General features: G+C 33.7%; 1 protein-coding gene across 1 annotated transcript in view; it reads left to right on the forward strand.

Annotated features, from left to right (window-relative positions):
- LOC126888846 (putative sodium-coupled neutral amino acid transporter 11) overlaps positions 1-15827 on the forward strand; it is a 128282-nt gene that overhangs the window by 94956 nt on the left and 17499 nt on the right. The window contains exon 9 of the mRNA XM_050657272.1: positions 1-15827. This exon is cut by the window's right edge and continues 17499 nt beyond it. Coding sequence (XP_050513229.1) covers positions 1-252 — 252 coding nt within the window. The 3' untranslated portion in view covers positions 253-15827.

Consider the following 15827-nt stretch of genomic DNA (forward strand, 5'->3'; position numbering starts at 1 on the left):
GGAGTTCTGGCTGCGGTGCCATTGGCTTACGTCCTTCCAGCTTTGTGCTACCTCCGTTTGGAAGAAGGCTTTATCTTCTGCAGAAAAAAGTTGCCTGCTCTAGGCGTCGGTGTGTTTGGAATAATTGTTGCAATAATGGGAGCGATATTTTTGATCGTTGACTTTAATCAAGTAGACACCTGCATAGAAAGTCAGGTCATGGAATACTGCAATCGAACCTCTTACCAAAACGATACAATAAGTAGTTCTTAAATATTTTTTGAATATTGTACAGCTTGTTACCATAGTATTAAAAACAAACGGTAGTGACACTCTTGTCGGGGCCTTTGAAGTTTTTGAAGTCTCGTTTTGTAGAAGCAGCCATCTTTGTCATCTGAGGCGAGAAGTTGTGACTGGACTGACTCAATGAAAAATCTTTCTGGTAATCAGAATTATTAAAAGCCCTATTGTAGGACTCAGTGTTAGAAATATTAGACGAATTAAATAGGTTAAATAAATTATCAAATCTTTGAATGATCTCAGTAGTTCCAACAGCTTCAAGAGGCAACATATTAAAACGAATGTAAACCAGCAGCAACTGTGCTTCTACGCATCTGAGTTAGAGGTCCCGTCATATATGGGATGGTTAATTTGTATATTATGGCGCATCTAAAATTGGTCTAAGAACCATCTTTAAGTTAGTGATTGTAATTGAAATAATATGCAAATTAATGCCATCCCAAATGACAGGACCTCTACTAGTCAAAACCTTCAAGATTGAAAGTATGCAGAAGCGCACTGAGTTCTGCAACTTTTTGCCGCAATCTGTCTGCGCGAAAAAATGCGTGACTTCAAGAAGGTCGCAGAGTGTCATTACTGTTTGTTATATATATATATAAATATACTGGGTTGTTACTATATTAATCTGGATTATAGCGAATCACAGCAATACAGTTAACCAAGCTATAGTCTCGATAAAAACAATGAAGGTTTATAGTATTTTAATTAACATGATAATAAGTTTCTTATGACTTTCTAACGCTTATACAAATCGCATAATTTTTGTCTTTACGACTTTACACTATATTTTGTATTTTATTTAAATCTGTATATTACTGGCAGCAGCTATATTATTATTTTTGATACTATAAAACTTTTTATTCTAATATAAAATATTCTTCCAATCAATGTCGAACATGATTAATATACGTAAGTTAAACCATGAAATTAATAGATAGGTATCACTAATACTTGTGAAATTAACAGTTTTATATAAAATACTTATGCCAAAATCCAGGGCCCCCGCAATTCTGATTGGCGCCCGCGTGCGGCACATATTTTAGCGCCCTTTAAATCTACTATACATATAAAATTTAAACCCAGAATGAAAGACTACATTATTACTGAGGCAGAAAGTTCCTGAAAACTTCTATAATGTTTATTTTAATAAGTTACAGGGGTGAAAATAAAAGAGAAAATTTAGTGTGATTTTTAATAATTGCAAATATTTCATTCAAAAGAAACGTTTTATTTATTTTAAGGGACTGTCGGCCCTCGGGAATAACGTTATCTTTCATTCTGCGTTTAAATTTTTAAAAAATAGTTATTAATTTTCTCAGGATACGAAAAAAATGAATATATTTAAAACACTATTAAAAATTTTGAAAGGCGACATTTTGCGCCTTTCCCCTCCCCTTAAATGTTTTGCAACATTAATGAAGCACCCTGCATATTAAATTAAAACTATACATTTAAGTAAATAAACAATAATATTTTGTCATTTCAAAGTTTTCAAACTAATTTTATACAGGGTGTTTACATAACTAGGAACCATATGGGAAACTGTTTTATTATTAATTTTAGGAGAAAAAGTTATTCTTCATAAAAAGTTCTGCATTGTCTAGAACTCAGAAGGCAACCATCAAATATCAAATTTTATGAATCTTATACGAGGTATGTCAAAAAGATGAATTTCGGTCAAAGGCAAAGTACGACTAGTTTTCACAATATTGAAAAGTTATTATGAAAAGTTGTTCAGCAATAAAAACTATGTTTCTATATGCAATTACATCCTTCTAATAGAAATATATTGTGATCTAGAAAGGTACTTTACTTTTGATCGAAACTCATATTTTTTTACATATATCTCACATAAAATTGAAAAAATTTGATAGGATTTGATGGTTGCATCTTAGAGTTTAGACCATGCAAAGCTTTTTAGAAAGAACTTTTTATCGTACATTAATTGTGTTCTTTATTTTCATAGGTAAGGGATGGGTCGCGAATATGAAAAAACATCAGAAAGGGTCGCCAGACATAAAATGTTGGGAACCACTGAATTAAACAATAACAATAAAAGAGTTATCGCATTATTCGTAATAAATAAAAAGGGCGTTGGGTATCTGTAATTTGAGAAAAAAAAAATTCAAAAAAGGATGTAATTGCATATTATAACATTGTTTTTAATTAATTCCAAACAACTTTTCATAATACTAATTTTCGATATTGTGAAATATAAGGTAGGTGCTCTTGATCGAAATTCATATTTTTGATACTCATAAGATTGATACAATTTTATATTTGGTTGCATTTTAGTTTTTGGACTATGCAAAGCATTTTATGAAGAATAAATTTTTTCCGTAAAATTAATAATAAAAAAGTTTCCCATCTGGTTCCAAGTTACGCAGATACAATGTCTTAATTATTTTCTTTTTTTTTTTCAAAATAAATTGTAAATTGTAGATTTTATTAGAGGAAACCCGATTATAACTATTTAAAATGAATTATTATTATTATTCTATGCAATGATTATGATACTTAACATTTTCACAATTAATTTAATTTCCACACCACTTAAAATAACAACAAATAAAAAAGTTTGTCCAAATATTTTTTACACGAAAACAAAAGTTTAAAATCAGGGCAGAACAAACCCAGATATTGCAGATATTGCAATAATAGTCGTAGGTAATTATTAACACCAATATAAAATAAAATTTTAAACCTTTCACTGCAGGAAAGATGTTCACCGGTTCACCAGTAACAGTAAAAATAATGTTTGTGCCTAATAAACACATATGCGAGAAGGGAAAAGGTACTCAAGTCGAATACATAATCATAATTCATAGAGTATTTGTTTACTTAAGGGTAATTATCATAACTTCGAGTAAAAGATTCACTTTATAGGAGTAAAAACTGCTTGATCCAGCAAGCTGTGTTTTTGTTGGAGTAAAACTGCTAAGTTGCGTTTTATGGGTGTTAATTTATGTTTCTACTCGTCAAGGAGTGATATTTGATGTTTATTTGACTATTTTGAGTGTCGCTTTAGTTTACAACATAAAATCGATTGGATGGTATGCCAAACGTAATTCAATCTACTTCAAAGAAAACAAAGTAGGAAGGAACAACAAAATGTAATATAATTTTCACGGAGTAAGTTCAACATTTCAGGTCGGCAATAATTATTTTTTCAGTAATAACACAATATTTGATTTCTGAGATTTCTCTAGTTGTTCATGAAATAATTAAAATTGTATATAAAAAATGATTGTCACATTTAAAATAAATATTTCTTATTTACCAAACCTTCGGTTTGGCGCCCCTTTGGGGTTACGCCCGCGTGCGCCGCACGCGTTGCACGCCCGGTTACTGGGGCCCTGCCAAAAGCATCTTATGAAATTACAGTTTTCTAACTACCGAATACCTACAACGAAAGTCTTCTTCTTACGAACCTATCCGTTCCGGATGGTAGCGATCAGCATGGCTATCGTAACTTTTCTGGTAGCTTTTCGGAATAATTCGATTGTAGACGTATTAAACAATTTTCTCATGGGTTTGAAACCAATATACTCTTCTTCTTCCTGTTCCTCTTTTTCCGAATACCTTACCCTGAAGAATAAGTTGCAACAAACCATATCACTGGTTATTTCTCATAACGTGACCAAGAAATTCTAATTTAAGCTGTTTGACGCTCTTTGATTGTGTTAATATTCTCGAATTCCTTACCCATTCTACGTAAGACCCCAACATTAGTCACACGATCCACCCATAAAATTACCAATTGAGAATGTAACAAATTAGATAAACTTCTGTTGGAGTGAAAGTAAAGAGGATGATAAACTCCAACAGAAGTAAGAAAAAAAATAGCTTCTCATTGGAGAGGCTGAAGTAATAAAATACTACTTTTGCAGTAGTATTAGTAGAGGAAGCTGCAAAGAAAAAAAAAGTGGGATGATAATAGAAATATGAATGGACAGAGGCAAACTGACAGGAGTTAGGCTAGCGACGTATGCAAGAGAACGACAACTTGACACTCAAGGGTGGATACGGCCAATTTGCATGCCTGTCGAAGACGGTAGCTCAAAGTAGATAGTGATAATGACTAGAAATGGAAATAATAAGATAAGAATAATGTATTGAAAATGAGTAAAGATGAAAACTTGCCAATGAAGAACAAATTGAATAAAACAACAAATCATGGGCGCCAGGAAATGATCTTCGATCACTCTCCCAGGTATCTTACACTGCTGTCAAAAACTATGTTAACTCAGTAAATATAAATAAAACGAAATAAGAATAAATGATATACAAAATAAGTAGGTAATTATTTATTAAAAATAACTACTAGATTTTTACAATCTGAGTTAAACCCAATTGAATTATTAAGTGACTCTAACATGACAAAAGTTATCGTTAAACATGATATACAATATAACAACAATCCTATTATATGGATGTTGCAAAATTATATACCTCTTACATATTATTATATATAGGGTACAACTCACATGAGCCTCTTTACATTAACGAAAAGTACAAGCGTCTTCAATTCTGTCACATCGTTTTTTCCTAATCGCTAGCCCACATTTGGCCTAATTAAAAAAGGGTATAAAGAATAAAGGGCTGTCGTAGCTCAGGCGATAGTATGCTTGGCTCGCGTGCTGGTAGGCCGGGGTTTAAATCCCAGCGCCGGCAAGAACAACTAGACATTTTTAAAATGTCTGGAGGCCCCAGGTATTTCGTCAACTCCCGGAGCTTTATTGTTTTTCTGGGCCTTAATGGCTTCGAGAACTTCCTCTATGGTTGGAGCTTCTACTTCATTTTTTTCTATGTAGATCATACCCATTAGTGTCTGAAAATAATGCTTCCAGGTTTCTGTGACTTTCTGTTGGTCACTGATTATTTGCCCACTTTCATCTTTACATAGACATATAAGGTAGGTGGCGACCACCTAGCAAGTCACATCCACGCGCTCATCAAAGACGTATGGCAAGAAGAGAAAATACCCAACGACTGGAAGAAAAGTATAGTATGCCCGATCTATAAAAAAGGAGACAAACTCCAATGCAAAAACTACCGTGGAATCTCTCTACTATGTACAGCATATAAAGTCCTCACGTATATTATAAACCAGCGGCTCCAACCACTAGCAGAAAATATTATTGGAGAGTATCAGACGGGCTTCCGACGGAGAAGATCGACACTGGATCAAATATTTACAGTCAAACAGATCCTGAGCAAAGCCTGGGAACACGATGTTGATGTTCACAACGTGTTTGTAGACTTCAAACAGGCATATGACTCAGTCAAAAGGAACAAACTATACTATATATTGGCTACATTGGCAATAACACACAAGCTAATAAGACTCATTAAAGCACAATGGATGAAACTCAGGCATGTGTACGAATACAAAACCACCGGACAGACTTTTTCAACATTTCGCAGGGTAAAGCAGGGAGATGGGCTGGCCCCAACATTGTTTAACCTGGCACTGGAGTATGCGGTTAGGCAAATGCAAACTGGACGAGGAAACCTACTGACCAACCGAACGGTTCAACTGGCTGCTTATGCCGATGATATTAATATTATGAGTAGAACATCAACAGGAGCACAGGAAACATACGCAGAGTTAAAAACACAAACAAAAATGCTAGGTCTGGAAATTAACACAGAAAAAACAAAAATAATGACTCAGACGAGAAGAAACATATTCCTTCAAAACATTATACATGAAGATGACACTGAAACGGTTGAAAAGTTTACATACCTGGGAGTAGAAATATATGCCGACGGATCAGAAGATGGAGAAATACGGAGAATAACGCAGGCAAACAGAGCTTATTTTGCCCTCTCCCATATATTTCGGTCTTAAAGTTTCCACCGAAATACAAAGATGAGAATCCATAAAACCCTAATTCAACCAATAACATGCTATAGCAGTGAAGCCTGGGTCCTGAAAGAAACATCCAAAAACAAACTCGACACATTCGAAAGGAAAGTACTTAGGAGAATACTAGGACCTGTGAGGGAAAACAGAATCTTCAGAAGTCGAAACAACAACGAGATTTATCAACTTTATAACGAAACGCCCCTATCAGACTTCATTACAATACAAAGATTGCAGTGGGCCGGACATGTGATAAGAATGGGAGAGGATAGGCTACCAAAACGAGCACTGAATGCTAGAATGCAAGGAAAAGACCAATTGGGAAGCCACGAAAGCGCTGGGAAGATACAGTAAACAGCGACGCACAAGCCCTTTTAGGAGTCCGTGTATGGAGAAGGGCAGCCACAGACAGGCAAGGGTGGAGGCAAAAAATAAAGGAGGCCAAGGCTCAATTTGGACTGCAGTGCCGTAGAAGAAGAAGAAGAGGCCCCAGGTCGACTCAGCCTGAATAAAATGAGTACCTTGGGTAAAACCAGGGGTAATAATAGGCGGTTGAAGCGTAGCACTAGCCCTGTTACCTTCCTTGTATACCGTAGGCCCTAGATATAGTAGACTACCCTGCTATAATATAACGGGAGGCTATTATTATAAAGAATAAAGACAAACTAAAACTAAACAAAGTGTTAGAAAAATTTAGAGTATGTACTCTATTTATGGCATAATACTATCATAATACCTATTTATTAATATTCATAGTAATATTCTGGCTGTATTTGGGCATTTGGCTGTGTTGAATATTGAGTTTTCTACATAGGACACCATCAAGGTTCTTATATAGCCATGAGAGGGATATGCGAATATGTATTGTTGGTATATCCCCCTAATATGTTGATCTGTGGGTGTACAAATATCTGAATGATCAGTTTTTCAATGATCATTTCAAAAGTGTCGTGCAGCGAAAAGTGCTGCATAAAACAAGGTTGACGATAGATTGAAATTCATTTACCTACTATTTATAAATGTAATAGAATTACTCAATATGATCCGTACATAATTTGGTTGTCTCTAAGTTTAGATTTTACTTATTATTTTCATAAGTTTATGCAACCCATCTCTCTTGACTCCTTTGCGAAAATCTCCAATTATAATATCACACTACATACTATACGAAATGAAATAGCCGTGACAACTTTCTGTGTGATATCATTTTTAAATCCACGTTTCACTGTAAATATAACAAAGACAAGCAAGTTATATTTAGTTGCTGAAGTTGTATCCCAAATATTCTGGTTTTCATATTTTTATATTGTTCATCTGTTTTAAAATATTTTTGACGGATGTATGCAAAACCTATTGTTCTTAGACTCCGGAGAAAGGACCCTATTCCAAAATCTTATATGTAGCTTGCCATGCATAGTGTAATAGAACCATTTCTAGGGTGCAAGCCAACTGTATTGACAGATTTATATTAGATAAAAAGATAATCAGACTCAGATGTATCATAATCTGCATTAGTGTTTAATATGGCTTGTTCAATTTACTATATCCACCAATATTCTGTGGGAACCATTTTGATCTTCTTGCTTGCATCAAACGTTTCCTTAAAATTTATAATATATTCTTGTGGATAGTTAATAGTCTTCATATTCCACATTATATGAGCAATTATTGAAAACAATTATTAGAGAGATATTGCTGAGTCTTTTTTGCACTTGCTGTATTACAGCACGCGTTATTTTGACAGTAGAGCATGCGCAGATGTGATATCTGGCTTACGTTGCGTTATTGAAAATACGGCCTGCCGTTATTACAGGAGTCGTTACGCTGTGAGGTATTCGTTGCGCTATTTCGTTTTCAGGTTATGTTTGTTGTTTATCTTTCATTTAAACCAAATTTATTCGTAATAATTTGCTAAAATGGGTACCTCAGACAGTAGCAAACGAATTAGATTTACGTCTGATGACGATTTGTGTTTATTAAAACAAGTTTTATGTCAAAATCCATTGACTTCTACAGAAAATTTGACGTTAGTTCAGGAAAACATGGAGAGTGCAACAGGAAAATCTTTTATTTATAAGAACATTCAAGGATCATTTGTTTCTCTTACTCGATATTTGGAAGAAAATACAAACCTTTCTTCCATCTAAATTAAATTCTGGATTTTGAGGACAAATTAGATAAATAACTAATCTTAATTGAGCCGTAAAATACCGCAACCAAAATGTTGAGCAATATCTGCATTTATGAAACGTCTGAGAAATGTCAATTCTGTCAAAATAGCGCGGTGTAAATAGCGCAACGTAGGCTGTGTTAAATTTGCAATATCTCTCTATTGTCTTCAGAGCTGTGCACTATATACCCAGTGTTCAATCCTACAGACCATAAAATAGGATCGAGGAATATTTAACCAATAAAAAAATAATACCAAATATTTAAATTATCATAGTGATACCTATCTGTTAACTTTTTTATGCTGTTTTCTTACAAATTGTTTTTATTTACGAAATATTTACGATTAATATTTATATGTTGTAAGGAGAACATTATTTAAAACAAAAAATTTTGATTTTTCTCTCACATCATTTAAAAAAATAGGGTTAGTAGTGTTTTGGTAGTACTTCGCTTATGCCTATTTTCAAATTTATTAGTCCATATATTAATATTATATTATATAAGTACATATAATTATTAATAATTGGCTTACTTTCTGATCAAATAATTCAATTGTTCTTTGTAAGTTTTTGACAAGGTTTCAAAGGTTTGTAGATTAGCTTCGCTGATCTCAATATTTAATTTAATTTAATATTAAGACAAACCTTTCTAACATAATGCCATTATACACTGATTAAAACCAAAAAATTAGCCACTTATGAAGATGTTCGTAATTTTGAACTAAGTAATTCATTTTATGACTATATCATTTTTATATAATTACAGTTAAGGCTTTTCGCTATAAACATAGCAAAGTTTTTGTTACTCAACTGCAAATTTTCTGGTGAAAAATAAAATAAAAAGTGATAAATTCGAAAAATTCCATTTATTTGTTTAATAACCGAGTTGCTCAAAATGATTTTAAAACAAAACTAGTAGCGTGTATGGGCTCCTCTAACTGGCCAAACTTGCTCCAGACATGCTTTCAATCAAATTTCGAATAGTTCCTTGATCTAGTTATTCCCATTTTTCCACGAGATTTTTCTTGACATGTTGTAGGTTTCTTACTGGCTGACGATTCTTCAAGCGCTTTGTGAGTGTGTCCCAAATGTGTTAGATGGGAATCAAATCTGGACTCCTCGCTGGCCACTCCATAACCTGAATATTTTGGGTAGTCAAATAATTTTGCACTATTCTGGCCAAGTGCGGTCTCGGATTATCTTGCTGAACGATAAATTCTGGACCCATATTATTAGGAAGTGGGACAGCATGTGGTTCAAGAATTTTATTTTTGTACCGATCTGCCGTCATCGCCCTCGCCGAATAACTACTAAGACAGAATAGACATTTAAAGTTATCGCACCCCAAACCACAATGGAACCTTCGAAAAAAGCCTGGATTTCTTGAATTGTGGAATCCAAAAAGCGCTCGTCTGGTCTTCTCCAAACTGTAACACGTCCATCAACATGATTTCAAAGAAATATGGACTCGTCAGTAAACATTACGGTACTCCATTGTGCCTGGTCCAATTCATAAGTAGGTACTTCTGCAAACAATCGTCTGGCTCTATGATGTGCAGGGGTCAGTGGCGACGCGTGACTTTTTCTAAAGTGTTACCAAAGCCAGATGCAAAAACTCTTATTTAAAAAATGAAGATATGGCTAAATGTATATATAGCTTCAATAATATCATTTTGTATATCACTTGAAACTCACGAAAAAACAGTTGATGTTTCTAGATGTTGGCAAAATTTTTATCTTAGTTGGAAATTAATGTTAACAATTTCCTGTAATTGCCTCGATTGTCAGAGTCGTCGCCGTCAAAATGTATGACCGAGCAAACTCATCATGTTTAGCAATATTTGATTTAAAAGCTTGGTTAAGAGAACTTTCGATTCTTGTTTTGCTAAACTGAATCAAATTGGGTATACATCTTACATGTAGGTAACGGAGAAATTTCATGTCTCCTTTTTAAAACTCTAAAACTATTTAAATCGTGAACCTGGTCCACCCATTTTTTCTGTAGAAACCAGAAGACATGGCCAACAATATGTACAGTCTAGTTTTCTTGCAACTACATAATCAAGAATTTTCACTGTACCAACTAAATTTAAAATATCGAACTACTTTTTTTGATTCCTTTTTTTAAATTGTTTAAAATAGGTGTTTCAACTTCAATAATCTCATTTTTTTCTTTAAAATTAACTGCACGCACACTTTTTATAGGTACTGTAACCAAATTTAAATCTGGTAACAGGGCTACTGATATACACAGCGCGCTTACGCCGTCGCTCCTTCAAAATTTTTAGACATTAGCCGGTCCCGAGCGACAGCGATGATGTAACCATTGTAAGCACAAATGAAACTGGTAACAGAGTATCATAAAATGCAACTGAGTCACATAAACTCGCCAATATTTTCGTGTGTCTACGAGTAGTTGGCTATTTACTGAATTAGGTACTATTAACACATAATATAATAATATATTTCTATTGGTAAAAATATAGGTAAATGGAATTATTCATCGTCATAAAATATTTATTTGTAAGATTTTTAACTGTTACCAATGGTAACAGTAATTACATGGACACTTCGCCAGTGGCAGGGGTCAAGGAGGTACTCTAGCTGGCCTTCTTGCATTCAACCTATGTATGTTCGTGAAGCCGATTACATATAATTTGAGTATTAAAATTTAAAATAATAAAATAAGAAAATCTACGGTTTCGTTTTGATTAAAATCTGTCTTCCTCCATCCCCCGATAGTACTATTTCTAGGTCTACCTGTTTTCAAGGAGGCTCTGAGGAAGACAGATTTTTACCATCACGGCCGTAGATTCTCGATATAGATTAGAACAATTTATATCGCAGTATGGATAGAACGCCCTCTAACGGGGAATAAGCGAAGTGAATTTCGACTCGATTCGAGTTCTCTGCTTAACCCAGGTATAACCATAACAACAGGCACCGCTAGTAGTAAAACATTCCACTTTGCGGTTCAGAGACCCATATGAAATGCCATACTGCCCATACTAATGCCATACTGTGTATATAGAGTACACAGACTCGTTTCATATGGGTCTCTGAACCGCAAAGTGGAATGTTTTCCTAGCGGTGCCTGTTGGTATGGTTATACCTGGGTTAAGCAGAGAACTCGAATCGAGTCGAAATTCATTTGTTTTATTAAAATTTACTCTTGTACCCGTAGCTTCTACTAACTCATTTTGTAATAAGTATTCGAGCAGTACTTCGAAGATCACTGTCGGCCCATAGTTGTAAAAGTCGATCCTCTCTAGCTGTAGTCGAGCTTGTACGATGCGTATAAGGTTGTCTTCTAATAACTCCACACATTTCATGCCTGCTTCAGGCTTTATTGCAGTACCACTAACATTTAACATTTCAGCTTTACGGCGCCTTGAGTAACCTTCTTGAATTAAAGTTATTGCCCTAGCAATTTGAATATCTGTGAGATACACTTTGTGCCTTCGGGGTCTCCATACACATCAAAGTCAAAGATTAATTCTTAAAAACATTAACGTAAATACCGATAGAAACTCAGTAACGGAATAAATGTGATCCCAAAATTTTATCAAGTTTTGCTTTTTTACTAAATACAAGAAAAACGAATAAAAGAAACTTCTTTTTTGTTTCACTTATAAAAACTTTTTGTGTCTACTGGGTAGACGTAAGTTTTTAAGTTCCTGCCTAATGAAATAAACAATTTACATTGAATTAAGTTAGTGGCTCCTTTTTCGTTTTGATCAGTGTATGTTCAGTAAAAGGTACTACCAGGCCACCAAAAATCATATTTCAATCTACACAAACACACACCTACACACATTTAATCAAAAATTGAAACAGGAGTGAATAATAATACAATAAAAAAATAATTTAATGTAGATATGTTAAGATAATCGAAGAATTATGTTAACAATTTTTGGAATATTTATAACTGAAAAATATTGAACTTGTTTTTTGCGTAAGTAGAGACAAGTTAGTATATTATTTATGTAATCTAATGATCAGAAAAGAAAAACATAATATTTCTAGAATACCTTTGATGGTATCGAATTCTTGATGGGAGGTACCTACTTAAAGAAGGAGAAGGCGTCTAAGTATAGACTAACGAAGAAATATATTGTAACCATACCTGATACCTGGGCGTAAATTTGAACACTAGGAGATTAAATCGAATCACGATCAAAGCTCTAGTACCTACCTATGAAAAGACCTTTTTGGTTTGAAGTATATCCTCAAATCAATACAAATGAAATATGTGTGAGTTTGAATAATATAAAGCTGTGTTGAATGATTGAAAAATGAGTTTGAGAAATTTAGAGAGAAATAAAATAAGAACTGGAAGTTGCTAATAAAGCAATATAAAGAAATTCTGCCAAAGCAAATAGGTATGACATATTGAAAAAACGCAAAAATTTCAAAGCAGTTACCTACATATACTAACAAAAATACCTAGGTATACTTATAGATAAATTACCATATACTAGCAAATTTGGTAAAAATAAGGACCAGAAGGAACCAGTACTGAAAATGCGGAGGAAGATAAGACTGTTACCGAACATGAAGCCGTGGCTTTATCCCGAATATTGCCTGGATTTAAACAATGCAATGAACACGATGGAAGGGAATTGTTTAAAAATGGCAAACTTGAGGAGGAAGGAAAAAGTGATTCATATACTTGAAGTCAAGAATATTGTAACTAAAGCAAGAAAGGCAAGATAGTGTGATGAAGAAATTAATGACCAGGGAATTGCTTGTCCTTTACATGCGGACGCCTACGGTGCTTTGGTAGCAGCAATGAACCGGTCTTTCTCTCATTATTTTTTGAGCAGGTTTATTATTAACAGTTTCTCTTCTTCTTAGTTTAGACAAGACTTGTTAATCTCTGACACTTGGTCGTAAATAATCAGAGAGGACAGAAAAAAATGCTCGAAACAGCGGAGATGAAAACTCTTCGAAAAATCGATGGTAAGACACTATGAAGCAGAGCTAGAAGCACATATATACAACGGAGATTCAAGTTGGAGAACATTAAAAACTAAATAAAGAACAGAATAGTAGAATGGAACGACCAAATATGCCGAATGACAACAAAAAGAGTAGCAAAGACGGTCCAGAGACGATTCCCCAATAGAAAGACAATCAGAGGGAAGACCACGAATACGATGAACAACAACCTACTGAAGGCACATTAAAAAACATACAGAGTCACGTCTACAGAATAAGAAAACACAAGAAGAAGAAGATTCTAAATAATTGACTTTGAAAACATTATGCTACCTTCTTATTTTTTATACATGTTACGGTAAAAGTAGAGAATCTGGTAATTGTACACAATTACCGGTAATTGTATACAATTACCAGAGTCGACGGTAAATGTAGGAAATATTCTTTAAAAACCCTTTATTTCCTACTTTTACCGGCAATTGTATACATTTCCCAGAGGATCTTGGTAAAAGTAAGAAATTCAAATTAGGTATAACGAACGAAAAATCTAAAGTTCCAAAAAAGGTTTAGTAGTGAAACCTATACTGTCAGAAAGAAATGAATATAGTCCGTTCTTTAACGGTAAAATATTGCAAAATCTCTAAATGTTTAAGAACCGCTTGGATTGACATGAAATTTGACGTACACATAGCTAACAAGTCAAAGAAAAAAAGTGATATTGTGCCGATATTGTGCTTTTGCCCTGGGGGTGGTTTTCACCCCCTCTTGGGGGTGAAAAAATATTCGTCCAAAGAAAGTCAGGAAATGGATAAACTGGCTAATTTTAAGTAACTTTTGTTCTATAGAGTTTTTTCACAAGTCAATACTTTTCGAGTTATTAGGCAGTGAATATGCTAATTTTTTCAACAAAATAACCACGCTTTTAGACGGTTTTTCGCAAATAACTCAAATAGTAAGTATTTTGTCGAAAAAACATTCTTAGCAAAAATATAGCCTGTAAAAAATAAAAAAAAAATGGTGTATATATCACGTCTCTACACCTAGTAGAAGCAGAGTTATAGCTAATGAAAAATAGGTTCATGTTCGTCAAATTCCAAATGGAATATTTTAACGTGAAATAACCAAAAATGAAGCACAGTTCGGGGAAAACTCATTGCAACTTATTTAAAGTGTTTAAAAAAGCTTCATTTTTGTTTTATAAAAAAAAATTCTAGCATCAAAGTTAAGCAAGTTACGCTCAACATAAAGTTAGTCCCTTTTGGTTTTGGTATAAAAATCGAGAAGATCACCCCCTAATTAGTATCTTAAATGAACTTAATCGTTACGACTTCACAAGTTGCTTGACTCGTGTATATATTGTTTATATAATCTGTAGGTTTCATCGGTTCAAAGTCCTTATTATTGAAAGGGCTGTAGTTAAAAGGGGTTGAACGAGTCATTGATCACGAATGTATGCAAATTTAGAAACATCAAATCTTAATCAATGTCTAACAGAAAAACAAAAAAATATATGATATTCAGAAAAGCAAATCTGACTTTTTTTGTTTTTCGAGATTTTTGGTGTCTATAACAATTTTTAAGTTATTTTGAAAAAAAAGCATATTTTTCAAAATTGAAATTTTTAAAAATTTTACTTTGAAACCAAATTTTTTCAAAAATAAGCACTTTGAATCGATAAAACTTACAGATCATATAAAGACAACATAAGTAAAATAATTTGTGGAGCGGTAAAGATTGACTTCATTTAAGTTGCTAATTAGGGGGTGGTCTTCCCGATTTTTTTTTTGCAAAAACAAAAGGGGCCAACTTTATTCTGAGCGTAACTTGCTTAAATTTAATGCTAGAAACTTCTCGTAAAAACATAAATAAAGCTTTTTTTAAGCACTTTAAAAAAGTTATAATGGGTTTTCCCCAAAAAGTGCTTAATTTTTTGGATATTTCACGTCGAAATATTCTATTTGAAATTTGGTGAATATGAATCTATTTTTCATTGGCTATAACTGTGGTTCTGTGAGATCCAGAGACCTAACGCGTACACCATTTTTTTTACTTTTTTATAAGATATATTTTTACTAAGAGCGTTTTTTTCGACAAAATATTTACTTTTTGAGTTATTGGCGAAAAACCGTCTAAAAATGTGGTTATTTTGTTGAAAAATGAACATATTCACTCGCAAATAACTCGAAAAATGTTGACTTGGCGAAAAAGCTCTATAGAACAAAAGTTACTTAAAATTAGTCAGTTTACCCATCTCCGGACTTATTTTGGACATATATCTTTCATCCCCAAGAGGGGGTGAAAGTCACCCCCAGGGCAAAAGCACACATCGGCACCATATCACTTTTTTCTTTGACATGTAAGCTATACGTATGCCAAATTGCATGTCAATGCAAGCGGTTCTTTAAAATTTAGAGCAAAAACCGTGAACGAATGGACTAATAGTAGAGGTCAAATAGATGTGATAGATATGCAAACCAAAGTTCATTTTTGTCTACCAAGATCACTTAACAAAATTTGTACAATAATTAGGTACGGCCGTTGAAAACTAAACGTGCAAAAGAAGTTGC

Source organism: Diabrotica virgifera, chromosome 7, assembly GCF_917563875.1.
Source record: "Diabrotica virgifera virgifera chromosome 7, PGI_DIABVI_V3a".
In the NCBI taxonomy this organism is placed as follows: domain Eukaryota; kingdom Metazoa; phylum Arthropoda; class Insecta; order Coleoptera; family Chrysomelidae; genus Diabrotica; species Diabrotica virgifera.